Below are 26,289 nucleotides of genomic sequence, written 5' to 3' on the forward strand. Positions count from 1 at the left end.
CCTGGCCACAGAGGGCATGAAGAAAGGGAAGTAAACTTGGGCAAACCTTGGACAAAACTTCCCCAGAGCTGGGTGCTTGTCTGTGACTTCAGTGTAGGGGGTAAAGCACCAAACGTCCTTGCTGTGTTTGTTCGTGGCAGCTTTACTGAGAAAAGGCAGTGTTGAACACCCAACCGCGTGCCAGGCGTTCTCCACCCGTGATCCCCAGCTTTAATCCCCATGACAACCCCCAGCAAGTACACGGCCTCACTTTTACGTTGAAGGCAGGCACAGAGAGGCTGAGCCATTTGCTAGAAGTCACACAGCTTTTAAAAAGCATTTGAACTCTGGCTTCCGACTAAGAGCTCTGCAAGTTCTCGTCCTATCAGAAGCCTCATGTTCACCATTTGTAGGTTACGTGTGGGGAGGTGGGGGCTGGGATAGGGGGTCCAGAGCCTCCAGACACCTGGGTCTTCTAGTGGGTGGGGGGGAAGGAGGCCGTCCCTCACGCTAGGATTCATGTACACTTTTAGGGAGCAGGATGGGTTCTTGCAAATCTGGCCCCCACTTTCTGTGAGGCAGAATGGGTTTCCACTGCGATTGGCTGCGTGAGCAGCGTGGGGCAACTGCATGGGTGTCCCCGTGCGAAGAAGGGGGTCTGTGCTTTCAACCATCCGGCTCCAGGCGCTGTGAAAGGACACTGAGGACGCGCTGGAACTTCTCAAGACGTGCAGCTTGCGGTGCCCCCACGCCTCGGCTTCCCCAGAGCAGCCTTTGCACGAAGCCTGTGGTCAGGGCCTCCCTCAGCTGCGGGTTCGGACGGAATCCTGGGGGCGGGGCCAGGAGGGCTGGGGGCAGGGCCCAGGCTCCAGCCTTGCCCCTCCCTGCACCTGCCTTCTCCCAGGGGAACTTTCTCCCAGCAGGGACCTGGAGGGACTCTGTCCAGAAGCTCTGGGCAACTGGGCGGGGTTGGCGGGGAGGGGGCTCTCAGAGTCGCTGCAGGAATCGGGGTAGGGTGGCTAAGGAGCTCGGTGGAAACAAACTGCGCCAGGGTGCGTGGGAGCGGTCTGTTCCAGGTGCGTGATGCTGGGGTTGGGGCTGGGAGGGGGCCTCGGGGCTGTGCCTGGAGGTGGAGCCGCCTGGGGGGGGGGCAAGATTTGGAGTCTGGGCCACCCAGCACGGCACATTTTGGGGGAGGTTGAGCCTCTTTGGAGAGAAGAGAGCTAAGGTGGCCAGTGAAAGCGGGAGTAACTCAGGTGGGGATTCTGGAGGCTGGGCCTCCCCCAGCACGGGAGGAATGGCTCTGAGCGCAGTGGGGGTGCTGTTCTACCAGACGGAAGGAAATGACTCATTTTGGAGAGGGCTAGGCATTACTGGGGGGATCGAGATCCTCTGGGGGCAGGGCCATCTCAGGTGGGAGCCGGGGACTGGGACTCCGTGGACGTGGCTCCGGGGCCTCTCTTGGGGTGGACAGCAATATTCCTGTCAACACTGTTGGCTCGGACACGCGCGGCCTTGGGGCGAGAACTCCCTGGGGGCCGGGTCGGCCCGGTTTGGGTGGGACTCCGGGAGGCGTGGCGGAAGGCTCTGGTCCCTGGCCGGGTGGGTTCTGGGTCACGCAGTCGGAGCATGCGGGGTGCTCGGAAAGTCCGGACGCGCTGGCAGCCGGGAACAGAGGGGGAGCTCACCTCGCAGGCGCCGGGCCGCCGCTTCGCGGAACTTGGGCGCGTCCTGAGCCATCTGACGCGCCCGGTGCAGGGTACGCAGCAGCCGCTCGCAGCTTTCGTCTAGCGGCCCCGGGAGTTCCTCGCCCTCCAGCAGGCGCACCGCGGGCACCACGTGCGGCAGCGCCACCTCGCCGGGGTCGCAGGGTCCTATGCGGGAAGGGCTCTGGGCTAGGCTTGGGGCAGAAGTGGGGTCTAGGGTGAAGAGGGTGGACCCTGGAGTCGAGGGACCCTAGAGTCTAGGTCCTCCTAGAGTCGAGGAGGACCCTCAGAAGCCCAGGAACACGGGTTCGAGCCTAACACAGAGCAACCGGGCCAGGGGCGTGGCCTAGGCCTGGGGGCGGAGCCTAGGACAGAAACAGGGGCGGGGCCTAAAGCTGGATTGGGATTGCGATTAAGGGTTGGTGTGGACCTCCGAGTGATGCCACTCACCGGCGCCCTCATCCAGCGCCCGCATCAGAGGCTTCAGCTCCTGCTCGAAGGCCAGCGCGGCCTCTGTGTGGCTCCTTCGGAGCTGGCGCCACGTGCGTTCCAACCGGGACACCTGGGGGAGGAGCCCTGAATATGCTTCCTCTTCCCTCTTCCCTGCACTCAGGCTTCCTCATTTCCGCACCCCACGCACCTGGGGCATGAGCAGGGCGCCCATGACCGCGGCCAGTCCAGGCAGGTCCCCCGCCGCCCCTGGTCCCAGGGCCAGTGCCAACTCCACCAGGCCCCGAAGGGTGGCCGCGCGCTCCTCCAGCGGGCCTGCGCAGCCCAGCACAGCCAGAGCCCCAGCCAGCGCCAGCGCCTCATGTCTGCGGGGGTGGAGGCAAGGGTCTGGGGGCAGTGGGAGGTTTGTAACTCGGAGCTGAGGCGTGTGTGGGGGGGGGGCGGGGGAGGGGGAGGGGGGAGGCATGCCCACCCATCTCATCTCCTCCCTGAGGGACTGTAAATGGGGCGAGGTTTGAAGACCCTGGGGATTCCAGGCGGCTGGCTCACCTCTCCAGAAGTTCCAACCTCAAGCGATGCCCATGGGGAAGCGTGAGCAGCTCCAGGCCAGAGGCAACCCCCATGGCACCCCGCTGAGCCTTGGTCACTCCTAGAAGTCCTGTAGCCTGGGCAGCAGGAGTTAGTGGGGATGTCAACTGAGCAGAATGAGTATACGGGTTTGAGGTGCCGTTCGGCCTTGGCCTGGCTTCAGCCCTGTCTAAGGAGGAGGGACCTGGTAGGTGACCCACCTGACAGTCCACCAATAATAGGTGGAGGGCAGTGCTCCCAGGATGGTGCTCCAGGAACAGGCCACGGAGAGTACTCAGGACTCTGGGTTCCAGGGGCCGATTCTGGGGGCCCAGCAGGCAGGAGGGGTTGTTAGGGGGGCAGAAAGAGACCTCAGCCTGTGGTCTTGCAAAACTTCTACTCTCTTCCTCCTCTTCCTCTTCAGCTTCCCACCATGGGGCCTCTGTCTCCGGGCTGCTGTGGCCAGGGGGTGTTCCTTGGGCACTGGGCACTCGGGGCACCAGCTCGCAGTACGTTGGGGGGCGTCCAGACGCATCACGCAGCACCAGCGAGGGTGTTCGAGGTGGCTTGGTTGGTGCCTTGGCATGAAGCTGCCCATCGGAGGCCCTGAGGCTGTCAGCAACGGACCCCAGGGGAGCTGGGGTCTTTAGCAACACGGGGTCACTACCCGTCCGAGGGAGGGCACACAGGGGCATGGCTGAGGCTTCTAGGGGTCAAACAAGAGGGAGTGAAGGGGGTACACAGAGAAGATGGCTGGGGCCCTCTTGGTTCATGTAGTCAATAACTAGGTATCTTGGGGTGGGTTCGAACTTAAAAACTTCATTGATCTAAATGCGATACACTTACCAATGGTTTGAAAATGAACTCTCTTTGACACTTATGTATGAATTCTGAATACTATGGTTTAAACTTGAATGCTTTTGGTTTTGGCCCTCTGGTTAAAGATGGGAAGCACATACAAAACTAAAACAGAAACAATTCTTCAAAATTCACAAAACGACAAAAGCACCAAAGACACAGAGTTGATCAAACTTTCAAATGATGTCTTTTGTTAAGCTTCTGTCATGTCTACTTCTGAGGTTATTAGAACTTAAAGCTGCACCCAGACTTTTGGGAGGCTCTGTATTTGCCAAGCATATATGGAGACCCTCTTATAGGGGCTCAAAACCTTCCCATGGTTCTAGCTCACTCTGAGTAAAGGCCAAAGTTCTCACAGTAGCCAAAAAAGGCCCCTGATATCTGAATCTCAGATGGTTCAGCTATACTCACCTCCTTTTGGCTGAATCAACAGTTCAAACTCTTGTTTTGGCCCCAGGACCTTTGCACTGGCTCTTCCTACCTTTTTTTTTTTTCCTTAAGTTTATTTATTTATTTTGAGAGACAGAGGGAGAGCGAGAATCCCAAGCAGGCTCCATGCTGTCAGCCCAGAGCCCGATGAAGGGCTTGAACTCACAAACCATGAGATCATGACCTGAACCGAAATCAAGAGTCGGATGCTTAACCGACTGAGACACCCAGACACCCCACTGGCTGTTCCTTCTCCCTGGGCCACTCTTACCTCCAGATAGTCACATCATTTCTTCCTTCACCACCTTCAAGTCTTTCTCCACGGGGCCTGTCCGGGCTACTACTTAAAACTGTAATACTCTCATCCCTCTCCTCCCAATCTCCCTGTTTTACTCTTAAGTTTACCCCAACTTGACTCATTTTTGTTGTCAATGTCCATCTTCCTTTAACGGGATGCTGGCACCACCTGTGCAGAGATCTCTGTCTTTCTTGTTGAGTGATATATCTCAGCATTTAGCCCAGTGGCTGGCATGCAGTGAGGGCTCATGTTGAATGGGGGGAGGCAGGACAGATGGGACAGACAAGCCACAAGAAGAATCGTAGGTAGGACGGTTAGGGTCAGCTGCTTTGAGAAACCAAGTTAAATGAGAAGTCAGTCAGGAAAAGATTAGGGGAATGGGCTTTACCGTGGTGAGGATAGCAAGTGCAAAGATCCTGAGGCAGCAACAAGACGGTGTGGCTGGAGTGAGGAAGGGGTGTGGCAGGAGTTATTAGAGAGGTCAGCCACGGTCAGAGCGCACAGAGCTTCTGGGAATAATCATAAACCCACATTTTAAAGCCCTCACAAAGTTCCCGTGTATTTGTTAATCACCATGACAATTTTGAAAGTATTATTGTCCCCATTTTCCAAGAGGTTAAGTCACTTGCCCAATATCACTCAGGCAGTGAGTGGCACAGCCATCTCTGAGCCGTGTGCTGTCCTGGTGGACCCTTACCTGGTCCACAGTGATCTTCTCTTGACCGCCCCATGTGCTCCAGCCCTGCAGGCTGACTGTCACTCCACTTTCTAGTCCTGGGGGACAGAGATGAGGAAGACGTGTAGTCCCACCCTGAGCAGGGCAGCCCCCACTGATGCCCAGAAAACCCTATTCAGGATCAGTGGACCTCAACCAGGATATCCTACCCACAGGGGACACTTCACAGGGTCAGGAGACATTTTTTTTCATTGTGGCAACTAGGGGGTGGGGTGGAGAAGATTCCACGGGCACCCCGTAGACAGAGGCCAGGGATGCTGTTCAACATCCTACGATGCACAGGACAACCCCCCACAGGCAAGAGTGATCCGGTCCTAAATGTCAATAGCGGTTAGTGCCCAGGTAGAGGAACTCTGGGGGGAACTGGATGTCATCTGAGAAGTAGGGAGCCTGTGATTACCTGGGCAACTCTGTCAGAGCTGGGCTGCCTCGGAGGGTGTCCTCACTAAAGCTGCGTCGAATAGGTCCTTGCCGTATCACGGGCCTGGAGGCCACAGCCCCGGTGGCCTGGGAGAGCGGACGTTGCCCGGTCACATAGCTGAGAACCAGGGAGGTCAGGCTTGGGAAACGCTCATCCTCCAGCTGAAAGAGGGCTGTGGGTCGGCCTGGTCGGGGACGCAGGGCCACACGGAGCACCTCAAAGTGCAGGGCTGAGCCCTGCCAGCGGCAGGAGATCACTGGGTGGCCCCCACGGGACCCGGAGGCACGAACCAAGAAGTCTCCATCTTGCTGAAGGAGGGCCTCAGCCTTCTGGGGAAGGAGGACAGGGGGCTTAGGCATGAGCCCAGATCAGCAATTAATGGTGATGCCTCACCCCCAGCCCCCACCCAAGAAAAGCCACCCCAGGGATGGGGTAGTTTTACACCAAACCATCCCCCCCTTTTCTCAGGGGCACCCCTCTGGAGTACATTTCCCAGGCTCCTTTGCAGCTTGTCATCATTCGATATGATCTGGCCAATAGGAGGAGGGCAGAAGTGCAGCTGGGAACGTCCAGACCTGGCTCACAAGCCCCTCCTGCACAATCCTGCAGGTTCTGGCCCCTACGTGTCAGGGAATGTCCCCAAAGCCCTGGTGGAAGGAGGAGCCACAAGAAGGAAAGAGCCCGGATCCTGACCGATTTCTGGAGCTCCGCACTCCCCACTCCTCAACCACCTCGTAGTGCTGGCTGACATCGACCAAAGCAGATTTCAACCTGAGTAAATGCACTAGGCTTGGTACACAAACGTGGCTTCAAACAAAAATGCCATTAGCTGGATCCTTCCAAACTGACTGTGGCCTGGAAATCCTCCTTTATTAAAAGTTTTAAGCGGTCTTATGCCAGCCATGGTGGCTGGTACCACAATGGGGGCTGGGGGCCATGACACCAGAGGGGGAGGCAAAGCAGAGTTGGGGACAGGGGCTGGGGACTGAACGATAAATACGGTGGACGCACACATAGCCCTTACTATGGATCAGGCTACATGCTGTAGGCATATGAACTCATTTAAGCCTTTACCAAGGTTAAGCAGTAGATACCATTACTCCCATTTCACATATGGGGAAACTGAGGCCCAGACAGGTCAAATACCTTGCTCAAGGTCACACAGCTGGGGTTTGAATCCAGGAGGTCTGGCTCCAGGGTGTGGCATTTTAACCACTAAGCGATACTGACTCTCACAATTTGACTGGATGCCCAGGGTCCCAGGACTCCCGAGGGTGACAAATGAGTTGGGGATGAGGGTTGGGGAGACTTGGGTTGAGAGGGAGATGCTGTGACTGCTCAATACTGATTGAGCACTCACCGTGTGCCAGGACCTGTCCTAGACCCTGGAGACACAGGGATGAGTGAGACCAAGACCCTGCCCTGCGCCGTCTGGTGGGCAAGATACACGAGAGGCAAGCACACGTGAATTGTCCAAGAGTAATCAGTGAAGGTAATAAAAGAGGGAAATGGGGTCCTGGTGGCCACAGGTACTCGGGACCCAGAGGGAAAGACAAGCAAAGCCAAGGAGTCGGACTGGGGGTGGGGGGAGCATTAGGACCCACTTAATCTCCGTCACCCTTGTCCATATCATCCCAGAGAAAATGGTCATTTATGTGTAAGGAGTGGCATGATACCAACCAAACTTCAAGACAGTCCCCAGACCCTCAGCCACCTCTTCCCATAGACCTTGACCATAAGTCCCTCATCCAGGACCCAGGAATCCCCAGCAAGTCAGGGCGGGAGAGGCTCCCCATCAGACGGTCCTGAGGCTCTACAGGAAGCAGAGGTACCTGACGGGACAGGGGGCCGTGGTACCAGGGCTGGCTGGCGAAATCTTCTCCATCCTGTGGCACCTGCATGGAGCTCTTGGGGGCAGAGGGTACAAGGGCTGAACTCTGTACTTGCAACAGTCCTCAGTCTTCCACATCTGTAAAATGTGAATAATTATTCCTTCCTCCTAAACTTCCTTAGTGGCCAGGTCAGCCCTTCCATGGTCCTCAAATGCAACTCTCAAATGCAACCTTACAATGCAACTCTCTCTCTGTGTATATATATAATATAGCCATATTCTAAATTAAAGAAGTTATTCAGTCAAAATATATATATATACACACAGCAGATTTTGTTTATATATGTGTGTACTTACATGTATACATATATATATGGTAGATACATATAATTGGGCTGTGATTAAGATTAACTTAGAATTGGCTGTGATCTCATGCAAACAGTTGTGCATTCACTGGTATTCTTGCAAAGGGAGAAGACCTAGACATTGCCTTCAAATGCAATGCAATTTTTAAAGAATGTTTGTTTATTTGTTTTGAGAGAGAGAGAGTGTGTGAGCAGGGGAGGGGCAGAGAGAGAGGGAGAGAGAGAATCCCAAGCAGGCTCTGCACTATCAGCTTGGAGCCCAAGGCGGGGCTCAATCCAGGAACTGAACCGTGAGATCATGCCCTGAGCCGAAACCAAGAATCTGACGCTTAACTGACTGAGCCATCCAGGAGCCCCTGTAATGCGATTTTTATGCAGATGACATTTTACAGAAATATCATTAACTATTTCACTCAAACTAATATCTATGGGGCACTCACTGTGTGCCAGGTACATACTCTAGGCACTAGAGGCCCAGCAGGAACTAGACAGGGGCATCCTTGGGGAGTTGCTGTTCTAGTGGGCCAGAGAGCAACTAAGAAAATAAGTTAGTAGGGCACCTGGGTGGCTCAGTTGGTTAGGAGTCCGACTTCGGCTCAGGGCATGATCTCGCGGTTCGTGAGTTCGAGCCCCGCGTCGGGCTCTGTGCTGACAGCTCGGAGCCTGGAGCCTGCTTCGGATTCTGTGTCTCCCTCTCTCTCTGATCCTCCCCCATTCATGCTCTGTCTCTCTCTGTCTCAAAAATAAATAAACGTTAAAAAAAATTTTGTTTTTTAAAATTTTTTTACAAAATAAAAAAGTTCTAACTGTGGGGCGCTTGGGTGGCTCAGTCGGCTGGGGGTCCGACTTCGGCTCAGGGCATGATCTCACGGTTCGTGAGTTCGAGTCCCGCGTCGGGCTCTGTGCTGACAGCTCAGAGCCTGGAGCCTGCTTCAGATTCTGTGTCTCCCTCTCTCTCTGCCCCTCCCCGACATGCATTCTCTCTCTCTCTCTCTCTCTCTCTCTCTCTCTCTCTCGCTCTCTCTCTCAAAAATAAACATTAAAAAAATATTTTAAAGAAAATAAATAAGTAGATGACGGAGTAGATAGATTACAAAGAGATAAGCAGAAAAATAAAGCCAGGGATGGGATATGAAGTTACAAGGGGTGGAGATAAGATTTTCCATAGGGTGGCCCGGGAGGGTCTCAATTAGTACCAACTGGGAGGATTTTGAGGGAGCGATCCAGGTGAAAGTACATTCCAGGCCAGAGGGAATCTATGTTATTAATCTATAGCTTCTTAGCCATCTATGTGCACACTCAAGAATTCTTAGGATGTAGGAACATCTGACCCATACATAGCTTTCCCATGTCACACCATTTTAAAAAACTTTATGTGTGCATTCTTGTATTCTGCAAGAGAGAGAGAGAGAGAGAGAGTGAATGTGAGTGGGAGAGGGGCAGAGGGAGAGAGAGAAACTTAAGCAGGCTCCACACCCAACATGGAGCTGGACGCAGGGCTCAATCTCATGACTGTGAGATCATGACCTGAGCTGAAATCAAGAGTCACCCACTAAGCCACCCAGGTGCCCCTTAAATTTTATTATTATTATTATTATTATTATTATTATTATTATTATTGTCATTATTATTATCTTTACACCCAATGTGGGGCTCGAACTTACGACCCTGAGATCAAGAATTGCACACTCCTCTGACTGAGCTGGCCAGGCCCCTCTCCAACATAATACCATTTTCAAGGACAATAAAACGTCACATTTTGTAGAAATGTCAGCAAACAGCAATTTTGCCTTTGCAGATTCTTACATTTTGGAGCCCATACGCTTTGTTATTCTTGTGGCCAAATTTAGGTCTCTGACATGTTGGGGCTCCCTTGATATTGTGCAGGCCTCAGGCTCTGTGTGTCTGGAGTCTGGTGGAGAAAACCTGCTCTGGGTGGGAGGGAAGCAGGCGGTCTGCTTCTCACTGCCTCCACCCCTAAGGTCTCCTGCGCCTGGCTGTGCAGGGAAGTAGCACCAGGATTCTCGTTTCCTGAGTCAGCAAGGCTGAGGGCCAGAACCGGGCAGGAAGTTCCCAGACCTGCCCCAGGTGGCTTTAGGGGTGGGGAGCTGGGCAGGGAGCTGGCTCCAGGTGCTGCATACCTGAAACGCCAGGTGTGCCTCCTGGATGCCTGTGTACTTCCTGTTTGTCAGCTGGGCCAGGCCAGCCTCTGTCTCGACTCCCCTAGCCTCAGCTCCCTCTATCTTGTGCCCTCTTTAGTGGGCATGCAGGTGGGTCACCGACAAGGCTCTGGCTAGTTTGGTGGAGGGGAGCTGGGATGAGGGAGGAGCTCAGGGTGGGCACAGGTCAGACTCAGGCCGACTAAGTCATCCTCCTGCCCTTCATCCTTTGGAATAATTTCTGGATATTTGGGCAGGGGAGAGAAGGGAGCAGAATCAGGAAGAGGGTGGGGTAGGGTCAACCATGGGGAAGGGAAGAGGGTTATTCATGCCCTACAGACCACGCCCGTGTGCACACATATGCAGGGGGGCAGCCCCCTACACACAGACACATGGACACAGATAGACATGGGTAGTCAAACTTGACATGGAGCAAACGCTGATTGGCTGAGCACTTACTGTGTTCAGGACCTGTTCTAGACCCGGGAGATACAGTGATGAATGTGACTAAGGCCCTGCCCGGTGCTGCCTCGTGGGCAAGTCACACAGCAAACAGCACACAAATGAATGAAGAAGACAATGTCTAAGAATAATCACTGAAGACGATAAAACAGGAGCGTGGGATAAAGAAGGTTGGAGGAGGCAGCTACTGTAAATAGTGTATAATCAGGCAGCTTTCTCCCTCCACGGAGGGACTTTGGAGCTGAGATCTCAGTAAAGGGAAGGAGACAGTTACACAAAGGTTTGGAAAAAGGGCAGTCAAGGTGGCGGGGGGCCGGGAGAGCGGGTGCAAAGGCCTGGGGGTGAGATGGAGCTTACTTCTAACATTTTACACCATCAAGGAGGCCACTGTGGCTGAAACGCACTGAGCAACCAGCTAAGTGGAGAGCGGCGAGGTCGACAGGCGTGAGACCATTCTGGTGGACCCGGAGTTTTCATCTTAGTGGGATGCAATGGGGGTTAAAGAAGGGTTTTAAATGAGAGAGGGCGCGATCTGGTTTGTGCTTTAAAAAGATTGCTCAGGCAAAGTGGCAGCCTGGAGGCTTTCCGTGTTCCACAGGTAACACGCTTAGAGGAGCACTTTCAGGTACGTCCAGGTACACGGTCACGCGTGACGCACAGCGACCCAATCAGGCACTCGGCGACCCCTTCTATGTCCTCGGCTGCTCGGGGACCGACACCCCGACCTTCCCTTCCGGCCGGGGGCCCCACCTGGAAAAGAGAGGACTCTTCCACCCCAATAATCCCCTGATTCCGGATGTACCTGCGTCCCCTCACTCACCTGGGCCGGGACCCGCGGAGCTGGCGAGAGGCTGGGGCCGGGGCGAAGCCTAAAGCTCTGCGGCTCTGGGCCCCTCCCTCCCCGCCCCAGCGGGCCCAACCTTCTCCGGCCGCGCCCGGCGGGAACCGAGCCCATTCACCTGGCCCCGCCCCCGAGGACCCCGCCTCCAACGGTAGCCTTCCAGGCTCTGGCCCCGCCCCCGCGCCCCGTCCCACCCCTTCAGAGGCGTTCTTGGCGCTAACCACGCCCCCTTCGGAGAGAACCTTGCTCCCATAAACCACGCCCCCTTGGGAAACGCCGTCCACCGCTTCCAGGAGGCCCCGCCGCCTGGGGTGTCGCTCCGCCCCCAGGAGCTGGCCACGCCCACACGCTCTTTTTCCCTCTCTCAGTCCCGCCCCTTTGAGCTCCGCTCCTCTCTTCCCCGCAAGGCTGGTCCCAAGCATCCCTGACCCCTAGGGACGTGGTAAGGGGTGTCTCTCTCCTCGCCTCCCAGGGGCCCGCGGGGGGACAGGCCGTCCCTTTACCGGCTCACTCTAGGCGCGGGGGCGACGGGTGCTGTGACGTAGAGAGAGGTGCGCTTCCTCCAGACCGTCCCCCTGGGTTTCCCGGAAGGGAACTCCAGTGGGTGTCGGGCTTTGTGGAGAGAGATGCGGGAAAACACGACAGCCTCCACCAGTAACAGCACGAGGGGAGAGGAGCTCGACTCTGGGGGCTCATGGGGGGGAGACGTTCAGGTGGTTTCCCTGGTGGGAGGAAGGAGGTGGGAGGGGGGCTTCCATCGTGATGCTTGGAGCAAGCACGGAAAGATTTGGAACAAGAGGAAGGACGCTCTAGCCACGTTTATTGAGAGCTCACAATAATAGCAGTTTTGAAAGCACTAGCCGCAACTAACACTTACTGAGCGCTTACTGTATGCCAGGACTGTTCTGCTTGCCTGACCTGCTTCAACGCATTTAATTTTCACATAGACCTGTCAGTGAAGGAGGTACTAATTTTCCTCACCCCCATTTTCCAGATGCAGAAACTGAGGCGCGAGGCAGCCAAGCCATTTGCCCAGGTTGACCCGGCTTGCGAGTGGCGGAGGTGGGATTCATACCCCGAGCCCTGGAGCGCCATCCTGTCCTCCTCGCTTTCATCCGTGCAGCTCAGCCCCACCATCTCTGATCCCTACCATAATTCTAAACGGTGAAGGTTACCATCACCCATTTTACAGATGAGGAAATTGAGTCGTAGAGCGCCAAGGACGCTTGGGGATGAAAAGTTTCGGTGCCTGCGGGATCGCAAAGCTGGTGATTTCCAGGCTTGGCTTCCCCCTCAGCGAAATGTGGAAGAGACTCGAGGCTGCGGAGGAGGAGCTGAGGGGAGTGTTTTTTTCCTTGACCCCCTCCCGCCTAGTTTCGGTGCAGAGAGTGGAGCGGGGCGGGGGGTGGTTGTCCAGTGTGGGAGTCTAGCGCCCCCTACTGGTTGGAAGAATTAAAAAAAGAAAATCTGAGGGGCGTGCCTGTGAGATGGGCGGGAGAGGGGAGTCGAGTTTACTCAGAGAGACCTTGTAGACGAGATGTTTTCAGGTAGAGATAAGGGCTACGAAGATGGTAAGTGTTTGCTAAACGAATAGACTAACGAAGAACACCATCGATGTCTACAAGGAAAAAGATGGTGGGGGCCGGGGCCATGGCAGTATATGGATGAGCTTGGGATAAACGTCAGAGGTGGAGCCAAAAAAAAGAAAAAAAGAAAAAAAGCTTCCGTGGGAACAAATGAGACACATTTCTAAATAGGCAACAAAGAAACAAGTGTATAAAATGTCAGGTTTGTCGGATGGTGGTCAGGGAAAGAAAGGCTGTGATTTAAAATGGAGAGATTTGGGAAGATTTCCTAAGAGGGTGACGTGGAGTAAAGAACTGCTGGAGGTGAGGGAGCTAGCCATGAAGTTGCTTGCCTAAGGCAGGGGGGAGCAGCATGTGCAAAGGCCCTGTGGCAGGATTTGGAGGCGAAATTCTGCGGTGGCCTCATGTGTTGGAGAAACAGTGAGGAGGCCTGCGTGGCCGGGGCAGGCTGAGTGAGGGAAAGTGGTGAGTGGGAGACATGAGGGCAAGGAGGGGTACGGGGATGTGTCATGTGGGGCCTCGTTGGCTGCAAGGAGGTGGGCTGTAAGAACGGGGGCATCACGACTTGACCCGGGTGCTCACAGGTGTGCTCCTCTGTGGGGAGGATAGACTGTGTGTGTGTGTGGGGGGGGGGCAGGTGGGGAGCCTGGGGACCAGGGTGGAGGGGGAATGTGTTGATTCAAGCTAGGATGTTGGGGGGCCAAGCCAGAGTGGAGGCAGAAGAGAGAGGGTTCAGAAGAGAGCAGATTTTGAGTATTTTGCCCCAGGGGGGTACTGCTCGTGGGTTGGATGTGGCGGAAGGCATCAGGCCTCAGGAGCTCCAGCAGCAGCCCCCCACTCCTAGGTGCGCTGTGTTGAGCGGGAAAAGAGTCCTCCTGTACAGGGGAGGTCGGACTGCTGATGCTCCCGCCTCTCCCCGCCCCGCCCCCCCCATGGCTCCTCCTCCTCTACCCCCTCCGGGGCGACAGTTACAGGCAAAGAGGAAGTGGTAGCCGGCTAGCATAGGCAGGCAGGCAGGCGGTGGAGGCCGCGAGGGCGCGGGCCGCCCGGCGAGGCAGCAACCATGGAGCTGTGGCGCCAGTGCACCCACTGGCTGATCCAGTGCCGGGTGCTGCCCCCCAGCCACCGCGTGACCTGGGATGGGGCCCAGGTGTGCGAGCTGGCACAGGCCCTGCGGGATGGCGTCCTTCTGTGCCAGCTGCTCAACAACCTGCTGCCCCACGCCATCAACCTGCGTGAGGTCAACCTGCGCCCCCAGATGTCTCAGGTGAGCCAAGGGCTGGGAGTGGGGGGGGTGCACCCTGGGCGGGCACCGGGAGGGGTAAGGCACTGAAACTCTGGGCTTGTGACGTGGAAGGGAATATATTCCCAGCTCTGGGGCTGGCGTGGAGGGGAGGATGGGGGGCGGCTGGAGGGGGCGGTAAACTCTGAGATTCTGGGGTATCTCACCCAAGGTTAACAGGAGTGGGTTAACAGGCTCTGAGTTAGTGCACGTCCAGGCTGAGAACTAGCAAACTCGGGGTTAACGCTCTCGGGTCCCGGACTGAGTCCACTGAGGTTCAAGCCCCAGGTGGGGCTGTGTGGGGGTTATTGAGGGACACCTGGGAACCCCCAGGTGTCCAATGGGGTGCCTGAGGTTTTGGCCTCCTTTGACATCCCCCCCACTTCTGCCTATGGGGGAGGGGCCTCCACCAACTTCTTCCCCCACATGTGTCTCCTCCTCCCGGGCCTGGGCCCCTTCCTTCCCCTCACATCTTCTTCCCCTTCGCTTCCTGCCTGGGCCTGGGGCGTGTGGGGCGCATGGGGTGGGTGGGGGGCTGTGGGCCCCTGGGCTCTGGTCTTCCTAGCTCTCTCCATCCCTAGGTAGCATTGAGAAAAGCCCCTGGTCCTGAGCCCGAGAGTGGATCCTGGGGTCTTGGAGCCTGGAAACAGCTGCCCTTTCTCTGTAGGGCTTTCTGCACGGGCCCAGGTCCGGGGAGGGTGGATGGACTGAGCTGGCCCTGCCAGGCTCAGGAAACGTATTCAAATCCCTATTTGAATGTGGTGGGGGTGGAGGAGATAACGTGACTGGGGCCACTGTCTGTAGCACCTTCTCTGGGCCGCTGTGGTCTCCTGGGTGCAGGGTGGAGGCCGTGCGTGCTGGGGTCTGGGGGCTCTGGTTGCCTCACCTGCCCTGGGAGTCTGAGGGGACCCTGGCCTCTGGCCCTCAGGCTCCACTCTGGAATGAAAGCTTTGTGCCGGGATCTGCGCATTGTTTCATTGTTCTGGGTTCTGGGGCCTTTTCTCTGGTCCGAGAGGCCATGTGCCTGTGCTAGGGGACTGGGCCCATGGCGGGGGAGGAGGGGGGGGTCCCTGGGGGCATTCCCCGGGGACAGGGCCATGGGGTGGGAGAGGTGGGTGGCCCACCCTCCTTAGCCTAGGCAGGGCTTCCTGTAAGGGTGAGGGAACTCCTGAGGCCCAGCCCCTCTGGCCACAGGCCATCCCAGATTTGCCTACATTTGCTTACCTCCCAGCTTCCAGCCAAACGTCGTCCCGTCTGGCCCCAGGCTGGCAGGCAGTCAGGGTCCCCAGTGAGGCTCTAACAACAGCTAATCAGGAAGTGGGTAGACTTGAGCATGAACTTCCACCCCTGCCTGCATCTAGCCTACAGCTGGTTCCCCAAGGAAGGGCACGGGGACGTGGAGTTACTATCTAGGAGGGAGGCTGTGGGGGGCTGCAGGGATACAGCTTCTGTCTTTGTGCCGGGCCGTGCGGAGGACCCAGGCGTGGCCTTCCGGGTGCTCCCAGGCTGGGAGACACAGACACCCCTAGCCCTGTGTTGTCAGGACTGGGACAGACGGAGAAACCTCTGGGCTGGGGGCCCTTGAGGCAAAGGCAAGACATTGCCGGGTGATGTCAGGCTTTATACAAGAGGGGACATTTGTGTGATGTTTTGCAGCATGAGTAGGAGTTCTCTCATTGCTCTGGCTTCCTGTGCCCAGCTGTGTCAGGCCCCAGGCTGCACAAGGGGGTCCCCCGATCCTCCCCATCTGGAGCTCTGTGCCTTCCTGCCCCTGCTCCTCTCGTCTCCCCTCGAAGCTCAGCCCTGTGCGCTGTTCCGAGCAGGGATGTGTGCAGGAAGCTAAAAGGGGGCTCCAGTGAGGTGGAGGGAGGTGAGGTGCCACATGAATAGAGCAGGGCCCCGTCTGTCAACTGATATAAGCTGGGGATGTGGACTGCCTGTTTGGGATACAGAAGGGCGAAGGGCAGAGGGAGAAACGGGGAGGGGTGGGGATGCTCCTGGGCTGAGCGGCTGGCTGGAATTTGGATACTTCGTTTCTCTCTTTTCCTCTTCACAGTTACTCTGCTTTTTCTCGGTTGTTTCCAGGGAAGAGGGCTGGAAGAGGGCATTCACTCATCACCAGTTACGATGTATGTCAGGCCTCTTCTTGGTGCTGAGACGGTGGGAAGGACACACACACAGAGCCCTGTCGCTGGGGAGCCCGAATTGCAGTGGGCGAGACCGACAATGTCTAACTTGTGGGGAGGGGAGGGACAAAACAAAGCAGCGGAGGGAGCGCGGGAGTGTGCGGGTCACGCTTTTGAATAGGGGGTCCCGGAAGCCTCGCTGGTAAGGTGACATTTGAGCAGAGCCCTGGGGAAAGTGAGGGAATGAGCCTTGTGAATTCAGGGACACAGTGCTCCTGGCAGGGGGTGCGGCCAGTGCAAAGGCCCTGAGGTGAGAGCTTGTGGGTGCCCACAGAGTCTGGTGGGAGTGGTTCATGACTGAGGTTGGACCAGGGGGAGTCTCTAAGCTGGATGGTCCCTCTGAGACCTGAGATCTGAGGCTGGATGGTCCCTCTGAGATCTGATATCCTCACAGACGGCACACTGAGCCACAGACAGCCTAACTCAGCTCCTTCCTCTGGGAGTCTGAGTGGCAGAGGTGAAAGTGTAAGGCCAAGGGACTGGGGAGGGAGGGATGAATGTGACAGTCATTGTGGGAAAGACCCGCCAGGGCGTGGGAGCTGATTAGACCTGGCAGGGACAGGCGCTGGGCCCTGGATGATGTCAAGGTCCCCAGCCTGTGAATGCCCTGGTCACTGGCAAGGCAGTGGAGAGGGCAGGAGAGTTAGAACAGGGCCTCAGCTCGAGGGAGGTGGCTCTGAGGGGCCAGAGTTCAAATTCTGATGCACCACTTCCTGGCTTCGCCTCTCTGAGCCTCAGTTTCCCCATCTGTGAAACATGGGTACAAATGGCACCTTTATTGGGAGGACGGTTGTACTATTTCAGCACTGCTTAGCACGGTCTGTGACACCTGAAAACGCCTGGTAAACTGTCTAAGAAGGACGGGGGGTAGCAGGAGGGTGGGTAGCAGGAATTTGGGTTGGGGTAGTATTTCTCAGCTGGTGTGATTTTGCCCCCCCAAAATGCCCCAAATGCCCCCGGGGCATTTGGCAATGTCTGGACACGTTTTTGGCCCCATCATATCTGGGAGATGCTACTGAAATGTAGTGGGTAGGTATCAGGGATGCTGCTCAGTATCCGACACAGCAGAGAATGATCTCCCCAAACATCAATAGTGCTGAGGTTGAGGGGCGCCTGGGTGGCTCAGTCGGTTGAGCATCCGACTTTTGATTTCGGCTCAGGTCGAAATTCCAGGGTTGGGGGATCGAGCCCCACGTCCACTCAGTGTGGAGCCTGCTTGAGATTCTCTCTTTCTCTCTTTTTCTCTCTCTCTCTCTCTCAAATTAAAAAACAATTGAAAATAGTACCAAGGTTGAGAAATCCTATGCTAGGGGACAGAGAGCCTGCAAAAGTCTTTAAAATATTTGGTTAAATAATACATTCATATGGTTCAAATATTAAAACACATAAAAAGGTGCACAGGGAAAAGTTTAACTTCTAGTCCTGTCCCTCAGATACCCAGCTCCTTCCTTTCCTCATAAGTAACTTTTTTCTAAGTTGACTGTATATCCTTCCAGAATTTCTTTCTTGCAAACATAGGCAACTAGAAATGTAGGGTCTGATTTCCTGCCCTACTCCCTTAACTTGAAAGACGGTACATACAACTGGTTCCTTTATATCTTGCTCTCCTCGCTTTGATAATCGTCTTGGGAATCTTTCCAAATCAATAGAGAGAGAGTGTCCTCATTCAAAAAAAAAAAAAAAATGACTGTATGATATGCCGGATAATCCATTTGTTAAACAAATTACTTCTGCTGAGCTAACTATGTGCCAAGCATTAGTCCAAACCAGGGGCCAGCAAACTACAGTCCAACAGCGGAATCTGGACCGCAGCATGTTCTTATAAATAAAGTTTTACTGGCACCCAGCCATCCCCACTGATGCATGCATATATCGTCTATGGCCGCTTCCAGCTGCAGCTACGGAGTTGAGCAGTCGCCCCAGAGACTCCTCCCTGTGGAGCTGGAAATATCTACTATACAGAACTTTGTAGAAACAGTTTGCAGATCCCTGTTCTAAGCACTTTTTACATTTGTTTAATTCTCACAACACCCTGTGAGGTGTGATTAGCCTCATTTTTCACATGAGTGATGGAGGCACAGAGATGTTGAGTGACCTGCTGCAGGGCACCCAGCTTGGAAGCGGCAGACTTGGGGACTGGAACCGTGGGCAGCCCGGTCCTGGGGTTCTTGCTGTCCGCAGTCACCCTAAAATGCCCCTGTCCCACTGCTCAGCTGGGTGATCATTTATTTTATCATCCTTTCTCTCAGCGGACACTTGGGTGGTACCAGGCTTTTGTCATGATACATTTACTGCAGCCATTAACCTTGTCCACGAATCGCTTTTTGCTGACTCCACCCTGTGACCTTGGGCATGTTGCCCAACCTGTCTGTGCCTCAGTTTCCTCATCTGTAAAATGGGGCTAATAAATCCCTATCTTTAAGCATCGTTGTGACAGGTAATGGATTACTCTAAAGAACGTAGAAAAGTCCCTGGCTACATAGAAATCTTACTATTCCTGCCATACACATGAGCAAGTGTATCCATGGCATACGTTCTCAGAAGGCCTTGCTGGCCCAAAGTGTGTGAGCCTTAGTGTTTCTGGCAGATGTGGCCAAGTTGTTCTCCATACGGGATTGTTCCCCTGTGGACTGTTCTAATTACATTACCACTAGCAAAGCATAAGAGTGCTTACTGTCCTTCATCTTGCCACAGACAGTTCTCTTGTCAGGCTTTTGGAGCTTTGCCAACTTAATGGGTGATAAAGCTCACTATAGATCAATTTACATTTCTCTTATTCTGAGTGAGGTTGAACCTCTTCCTTTGTCTAAGAGCTATTTCTATTTTCTCTCGGCAAAGTAACATCTGTTCATTTCATTTGCCCATTATTTTTTTTTTTTTCCTTTCTGGGACCGTTTGCCTTTTTTTCTTATTGATTTTTAGAAACTCTTTACATATTAGGCTGGCTTGAATTTCAAGTCAGGTACTTACTACCTTTGTGATCTTGAAGGGAAAAAAAAATGTTGCTTAACCTGTCTGAGCCCTGGTTGTCTTATCTCTAAAGTGGGATGTGAATAGCACCTTTAAGTCTTGGGTGAGCCTTAAATGTGATGGGTTAAGTTAAATTCCTTATTAATGTGATTGACGTGCTGAATTTAGCAAATGCTAAAATGGTGGAGGCACTCTTTTGGTTAATTTGATTTCAATCAGTCTGAGTTGGCTGTACGATGTGGCGTAAGTCAGCGTGTGTGATGTTAGCTGCTGTAACAAACTGTTCACTTCGGTGGCAATAACAGTTTACTTCTTGCTCACATATCACAATCCAGTTTGGGTCAACTGGGAGCTTAAGAGGGTGGCTCTTCTTTACAAAGTCCCTGTAGCACCTGGGCTCTCCCCATCCCATGGCCCTTCTCTCCCTAAAGCCCTTGGGGCTATCTCTATCCCAGAAGGTAGGGGAGAGGAGTGTGAGGAGGGAACCCATGAGAGGCTGTCATGGGCCAGGCCCAGAAGTGGTGCTGTCGTCTCCATTCTTGTTCCATTGGCCAGAACTCCATCACATGCCCCCCTCCAACTGCAAGAGAGGCTGAAAATGGTCTGGCTGGGAGCCAGGGAGGATAGGAAATGGGTTGGGTGGACATAGAAAAGTCAATGTCATAGAACCCCAGAGTGATGGCTCGCTGCCTCCAGAGATGCAGGTCTGGAGGCGTTGGCTTGGAGGAGTCCATGGTGGGAAAAGGAATAAGGAGGGCCTGAACCAAAGCCACAGGGGAGGGATCCAGCTAGGGATGGGGGAAGCCTGGGTGGGAGAAAATTGCAGCAAAGTAGGTTGGGTTGGGTTGACCAGAAGATCTTCTCTGAAAATATCTACTACGGCTGATGGGGCTGGAAGTCTGGGAGCGTCAACATTTGGTCTTGTGCCTTCTCTTCTAACGTTTTATTCTGTGTACTGACCTCCTTCTGGGTCTAGTACTGGGAAATGTCACCCTTCAGGACTTTCTTTCCTCACTCTATTCCAGCCACAAGAGCCTCTTTGCTGTTCCCAGAACCCACCAAGCCCCATCCAGTCTTAGGGCCTTTGCATGTCTGTTCTTTCTCTTGTTTTATTTTTTTCCGTAGCACTTACCGCCCTCTGACTTACATAGATTTTACTTGTTTGTTTATTATCCACTTCCCCCCACTGGATGTCAGGGAAAGGCTTTTTGTCTGTTTGGTTCACAGCTGTGTCCCTGTGCCTAGAACAGCACCTGGCACATAGTAGGTGCTCAATAAATATTTACTGACTATTCACTTCATCCATCTATTCATTGTCCCTTTAATACAGGAACAACAAACTATCACTTATCAGGTGGCTGCCTCATTTCAGAAACAAAATTTAATTGACACAACAAATCACACATCTATGGACGTTTTGTCCGGGGCTGATTTCGTGATATGACTAGTCATGACAAAGACACGAAGCCAAAAAATGTTTACTATCTGTCTCTTTACAGAGTTTTCCAATTGATCCCTGATATAATGGGTATTTGTTGAGTGCTTACTTATTACTGGTTAGTGGTAGTGGTTTAGCAGTGGTTAAGTATGGATTGCTTGGGATCAGTCCAGCTTCTACTAGTTCCTGGTTAGGTGACTTTGGGCAAGTGTCAAGGCCTCTTCTGCCTTTGGTTTTCTCATCTATAAAATGGGAAAAATGATGATGATGCTAGTAACAATAATGATGACACCACCCACGTCATAGACATTTCCTTTTATTAGGCCATGTGCAGGATGATAGAGAATTCCATGATGAACGAGACGCAGACCCTCATGCAGCTCTTTGAAGTAGACCAGGAAATGGGCAGTTACAAAGGAGTGGAGCACAGTCCAGGATGGGTGGGTGGAGCCCAGGGCATTGTGGGTGCAGAGAGGAGGAAACCCCCAGAAGCAATCAGGGTAAGCCTCCTGGAAGAGGAGACATGCTGATTGAGTGTGGGAGGTTGGGGCATATTTGAGGAGCCAAAATAAGTTCTGTTTGTCTCCCTTGTTAACACTAATGGCCAGGAAGTGGGTAGAACCTGAGGCTGTGTTGGGTGGGCATAGCTGAGCTCCTAAAAACCTCACCACAATGCAGAGATGAACTGTCGACCTTTGATCGCAGGGATGGAGTTCTGAGACCTGGACTTTAGGAGGAACTTGGGGGTCAGGTCCCCTGGGGAAGAAATAAGGGATGTTCAGTCGGAGAAGTTTGAAATTTGAGGAAATTCTGAGCTCAGTCTGCAGAAATTTTCACCAAGAGTTTTAGACCTTGTGACAGAAAACCCCACTGAAACTGGCTTAGTAAAACATTGGATTTATTAGCTCCCATAAGTGAAAAGCTTGGGAGAAAACGTCTTCGGGTCCAGCTGGATCCAGAGGTTCTGACAGTCTCAGGAACCCCTCCCCGCCCCCATCTCTTGGCTCTGCTGTCTATTGAGGGTTTTCCTTCATTCTCGGCCATTCTTTCCCCTCATCGTGGTGGGCAAGGATGCCCAGCTGCTCCAAACATATTGCCTGCAGTTCTGTGTGCAGTGGAAAATGGCCACTGAAGCCCAGTCTATGCTTCATTGGACGAGATTTCTTGGCGGGGGCGGGGGTGTGTGTGTCACGTGTCTGTTCCAAACCAATTGTTGCGGTTGGTGGAATACAGTGTTCTGATTGGCTGGGTTGAAGTCACACACCCATTCCAGCAGCTGGGGAGGAGGGGTCCCCACCCAAAGGAGCAAGATTAGGAGGAGGGGGCATGGTTCCACAGGGGACACCGAGGGTCTGCTGGCAGAAGTAGTGGGGAGTAGATGTCAGGAGGCCCCCCACGTTTATATTGGCTTCAAGTACTAACTTCAGCACAGATCTTCACCGTTGACATTGGAAGCTGCATCTTTCTGTGTCCTGAGGGCTGCCTTGTGCCTTGCAGGATGTTTGGAGGCATCCCTGACCTCCACCCACCCCATGTAGCACCCTCTCCCCTGCAGTTGTGACAACAAAGTGTCTGCAGACAGTGTCCAATGTCAAAGTGTCCAAAACAGAAACTCTGTTTTGGAGGGAGTGAGCTTCCTGTCTTGGGGAGGGTCCAAAGAGAGGTGCATGAACAATTACTGTCTGAGGACAGTAAAGAAGAGATTGTCAGCTTCTTTGAGTTAGAATAATCATTTATTTTAGTATCAGCCACAGGCGCTGTGCTGAGTGCAGGGCTTATGGGACAGGACACAACAGATACACTCACTGCTCTCCGGAGTTCATGGCCTTGTGGGGGAGAAGGGTAGTGTACTTGTTTCCTGTGGCTGATCACAAACTGGGTGGCTTAAAATAACAGAAAAATATTGTCTCATGGTTCTGGAGATTAGAGGTCTGAAATCAAGGTGTGGGCAGGGTCAGGCTCCTTCTGGAGCCTCTTGGGGGCAAACAATTCCTTGCCTCTTCCAGCTTCTGGTGGCTCCAGGCGTTGCTTGGCTCCTGGCTGTGTCACTCTGTCTTCACAAGCTTGTCTCCCCTGCATCTGTGTATCTGTGGGTCTCCTCTGTGTATCTTGTGTATGGACACTTGTTGGAGGATTTAGTGCCCCCCTCCCCAGTAATCCAGGATGATCTCATGATCTCAAGATCCTTAACTACATCTTGCAAAGTCCTTTTATTATTATTTTTTTCCTGGATAATGTCACATTCATAGGTTCTATGCATCTGATGTCACATCTTTTGGGGAGGGCCACCATTCAACCCACTATAGACAGTAAACAAGAAAATCAACAAAATATTACGGTAAGTGCTGCAGACAAAATAGGCCACGGGTCAAGTTGGAGAAGAGGAAAGGGTCATGCTTCTGGAGGGTGGTCAAGACAAGCTGAAAGCTGTAGGATAAGGAGCTAGTTCTGGGAAGAATGGGGGGGGGGGCAAATGCTGTGCAAAGGCCCTGTCGTGAGGAGGGTCTGAAGGAAGGTGAACGATGAAGGGAGAGAGCTGGGAATAAGATTGGGGAGGAAGGCACTTCACTCGCCTGGCTGTGGGTACATGTGCAAAATTAAACGTGATGGGAAGTCCTTGGAGGGTTTAAGCAGACTGGTAGGTTGACGGGGTCCTACTAGCTGCTCTGTGGGGGACCAGGCTGTAAGGGTGATAGAAATGGAAGTGAGGGGACATGGGCAGAGGGAGTCGATGGAGGTGTCCCACAGGGATGTGATGGTGCCATGGACTAGGACTTGGGACTAATGGATGGGCTCCCATTTTGGTGGTTGTGCCAATCAGAGTTTCTGATGGTCCAGATGGGGGAGGGGTAGAAGTGAACGAAAGGAGGCAAGATATTGTCTAAGCTTATAACTTAGGAACCTGCCCAAATGGGGACATTGTCTGCTAAGATTGGAAGGCTGGGGAGAGCCAGGTTTTGAGGAGTTCTGATGGGGCTGAGTTACCATGGAGAAGGAAGGCGGCATAGCCTAATGGTTAGTGCGGTGGGGAGTAGCTCTGTCCTCCCAGGGGACATTTGGCAATGCCTGAAGATATTTTTGGTTGTCACTACTGGAGGGAGTTGTGTGCTCCTGGCATCTAGTGGGTAAAGAACAAGGGTGCTGCTGATATCCTAACTGTCCTATAATCCCAGGGGCAAGGACTCTAGCTGCATGGGGGTCTGAGTTCCAGTCCTGACTGTGGGATCTTGGATGACTTACTGAAACTTTCCGTGACTCAGTCTCCCCACTTTTCAAATGGGGGTCACCATAGCCCATGCCTTATAGGTCTGTCACAAGAATTAAGTGAGCATAATGGTTGTAAAGTCGTCACATGCCGCAAGCAGAACCTATTGTGATTGGTAAACAAACTCATTCGGGTGGATGAGATCATCTGGAGAGGGAGGGGGGAGAGAGAGAGAGAGAGAGAGAGAAGGAAAGGGGTCTGAGTCCCAGGGTGCAGCAGCATGGAGAGGTCAGGGAGAGGAGGAAGAAGCAGCCAAGGAGTCAGAAGAGAGCCAGTGACTCAGGAGGGAGGAAAGCCAGAAGGATGTAGTATCCAGAGGCCAAAAGAGGAAAGTGTACTCAGAATGATCCCCACCTGAGTACAGTGAGGTGTTGGTACTTGGAAAAGAACAGTTCTACTGAAGTGGACGGGAATAGTGTTGGAAAGTATAATAAATAACAACAATAGAAACAGCTCCGATGTATGGAGCCCTTACTATGTGCAAGTGTTGTCCAAAGTACGTGAAACGTATTACCTCCTTTGGTTTTCACAGCAAATCCATGGAGTAGGTGCCATTACATTCAGGTTACCTCTTCTGTGAATTGGAGCACCCCAAACTTGATGACGTAGGACAACTATTTTAGAATTCCCACAGATTCTGTGAGTCAGGAATTCAAATGGAGTGTGGAGATGATGGTTTGTCAGCCCCACGATGAGAAGCCTTGAATGTCTGAGGGCTGGAATCAGCTGGAGTACCCTTCACTCACAGTCTGGGCTGGGGTGACTCAAGGCTGAGCTCAGCGGGGGCTGGTGCCTGGAGCACTGGCATGCGGGCTCTGTGTGTGGCTTGGGCTCCCTCACAACATGGTGACTGGGTTTTGAGAAGGAGTGTGGAGAGACCAAGTGTTTTACAAGGTGGAAGCCGCTGACCTACTTGGAGACCACGTAGTGTCGCTTTGCTGCAGTCACCAAAACCTGCCTGGATTCCAGGGCCGGGGAATCAGACTCCACCCCCTGAGGGTGGTGTGACAAATCACCCTGCAGAAGAGCTTGCTGCATGGGTGATATGTTTGTGGCCATCTTTGGAAAGCACAATCTGTTACTGATTATTAACCCTAGTCTCACAGATGAGGACATGGAAACAGGAAAAGTTTAAGTGAGTTGCCCAAGTTAACAAGTAGCTATGTTGGGATTTGAAACCCCAAACCTGTGACCACCATAAGCACTATATGAATATTGCCTCTTTGAAGGGACATATGAAACTTAGAAGATAGTCTTGGCTTCACATTTCTGGTTTTCTCAGTCAGGGTTTAGCCAGGAAAGCAGAAATCATCTTAGATCTTTCAGAGAGGATTTAACTCAGGGAATGGCTCATGGATGATGGGGGAGCTGAGCAGACAGATGGGGAATACTGAGGCAACCCAGAGAGTGGCCACTAGTCTAGAGAAACAGTAGAAGAGGTGACGTGACTAGGATCCAGAGGCCAGAACCATGCAGGGGAATCCAGGACGTTGCTCAAGAGCTATTATCATCAGGGAGCTGAGACCAGGAAGGAGACATATTTGTTGCTGTGAAGAGGCACAGCAAGAGAGGGAGAAATACCCTGGTTTCTCTTTCTCCCGCCCTCTGGTTTCCTGCCTGGGCATCCCATTGGCTAAGCCTACCTGGAAGCCAGGGTGCAAAGGAGCCTGGGAAATGTAGTTCCCTTTGCTACAGAGTAGAGCAAATGGCAGGCAGGGAATGGCTCTGAGAGCAAGCAGGCCAACGGTCCTCATAGTGACTGCCTCTTTGAGCTCAGGTATTATCTCAACGGGAGCAGCTGCTACTGCTATTTGCCTGAGAACAGACGAAACGCAGCGGTTTTAATTTGCAAGGCAGGGTCCTTTTTAGCTCTAATGGCTCTGGTGGTTTTGGAGTTCAGCTCAATCTTAGATCAAACCCAGATCTCCTTTCTTAGGATTCTCCACCAGCACACAGCTCATCAGCCTTCCTCTAGACAACCCATCAGAGATCTTCCTGCCGTCATTATGTCCCCGGCTTCCTCCAAGTCACCTCCAGGCCTGGTGGAACACCACAGCACCTTCATGGCTGCTCAGCGGATAGTGTGTTTCCAGAAATCCACCTGGGGTTGTCTGTCTTGTGCCTGTTTGTCCTGGGGCCTCGGAATGATCCCCACCTGAGTGCAGCATCCAGCACCCCAAGAGATGTGCGGCTGTTCCCTTCAGTGTGCTCTGTGTTGGGGCATGGGACTGGGGGAATTGGGGGAAAGGCATCAATCATTTGTGCTTCCCTCTCAAGGACTCAGAGATATGGCCAAAGGGTGGGGTGCTTGGGGGACAAGCACCCGCCCCATTTTGATGGCACAGTTTTGCTCTCCAGTTTTGGCAGATCAGCACCTGATACTGCCCTTTGTTCACTCCCTCCCACTCCCCCTTTCTCATTCTGCTCCAGCCATAGTGGCCTCTGACCTCTTCTTCCTAT

At 53.5% G+C, this 26,289-nt stretch overlaps 2 protein-coding genes across 12 annotated transcripts in view; one reads left to right on the top strand and one right to left on the bottom strand.

Moving 5' to 3' along the window:
* Nucleotides 1-122: 122 nt before the first annotated feature.
* SH2D3A (SH2 domain containing 3A) lies at nucleotides 123-11,219 on the bottom strand. Of its 6 annotated transcripts, none has more exons than XM_003981777.6 (10): nucleotides 11,082-11,219; nucleotides 7,277-7,413; nucleotides 5,424-5,773; nucleotides 4,985-5,061; nucleotides 2,924-3,408; nucleotides 2,685-2,800; nucleotides 2,326-2,500; nucleotides 2,136-2,247; nucleotides 1,668-1,853; nucleotides 123-806 (listed from the first exon to the last, which is right to left on the bottom strand). In XM_003981777.6, the coding sequence occupies exons 2-10, from the start codon at nucleotides 7,343-7,345 to the stop codon at nucleotides 646-648; spliced, it is 1,731 nt and encodes a 576-aa protein (XP_003981826.3). In that variant the 5' UTR covers nucleotides 7,346-7,413; nucleotides 11,082-11,219; the 3' UTR covers nucleotides 123-645. The 6 variants fall into 6 exon arrangements, with proteins under 6 accessions (XP_003981826.3, XP_044900737.1, XP_044900742.1 ...); XM_045044802.1 differs by having other exon boundaries at nucleotides 2,685-2,830; XM_045044807.1 differs by lacking the exon at nucleotides 2,924-3,408 and having other exon boundaries at nucleotides 2,685-2,892.
* Nucleotides 11,220-13,654: 2,435 nt separating this feature from the next.
* VAV1 (vav guanine nucleotide exchange factor 1) overlaps nucleotides 13,655-26,289 on the top strand; it is a 47,199-nt gene continuing 34,564 nt past the window's right edge. For 4 of the 6 annotated variants that reach the window (XM_006928302.4, XM_006928303.4, XM_019816508.3 and 1 more), the window contains exon 1: nucleotides 13,655-13,955. In XM_006928302.4, coding sequence (XP_006928364.1) covers nucleotides 13,752-13,955 — 204 coding nt within the window. In that variant the 5' untranslated portion in view covers nucleotides 13,655-13,751. Of the gene's footprint in view, nucleotides 13,956-20,710; nucleotides 21,065-26,289 lie in introns of those variants that run through there. The other 2 variants (XM_003981728.5, XM_045044829.1) reach the window with 2 other exon arrangements.

This window comes from Felis catus, chromosome A2, assembly GCF_018350175.1.
Source record: "Felis catus isolate Fca126 chromosome A2, F.catus_Fca126_mat1.0, whole genome shotgun sequence".
Lineage (NCBI taxonomy): Eukaryota > Metazoa > Chordata > Mammalia > Carnivora > Felidae > Felis > Felis catus.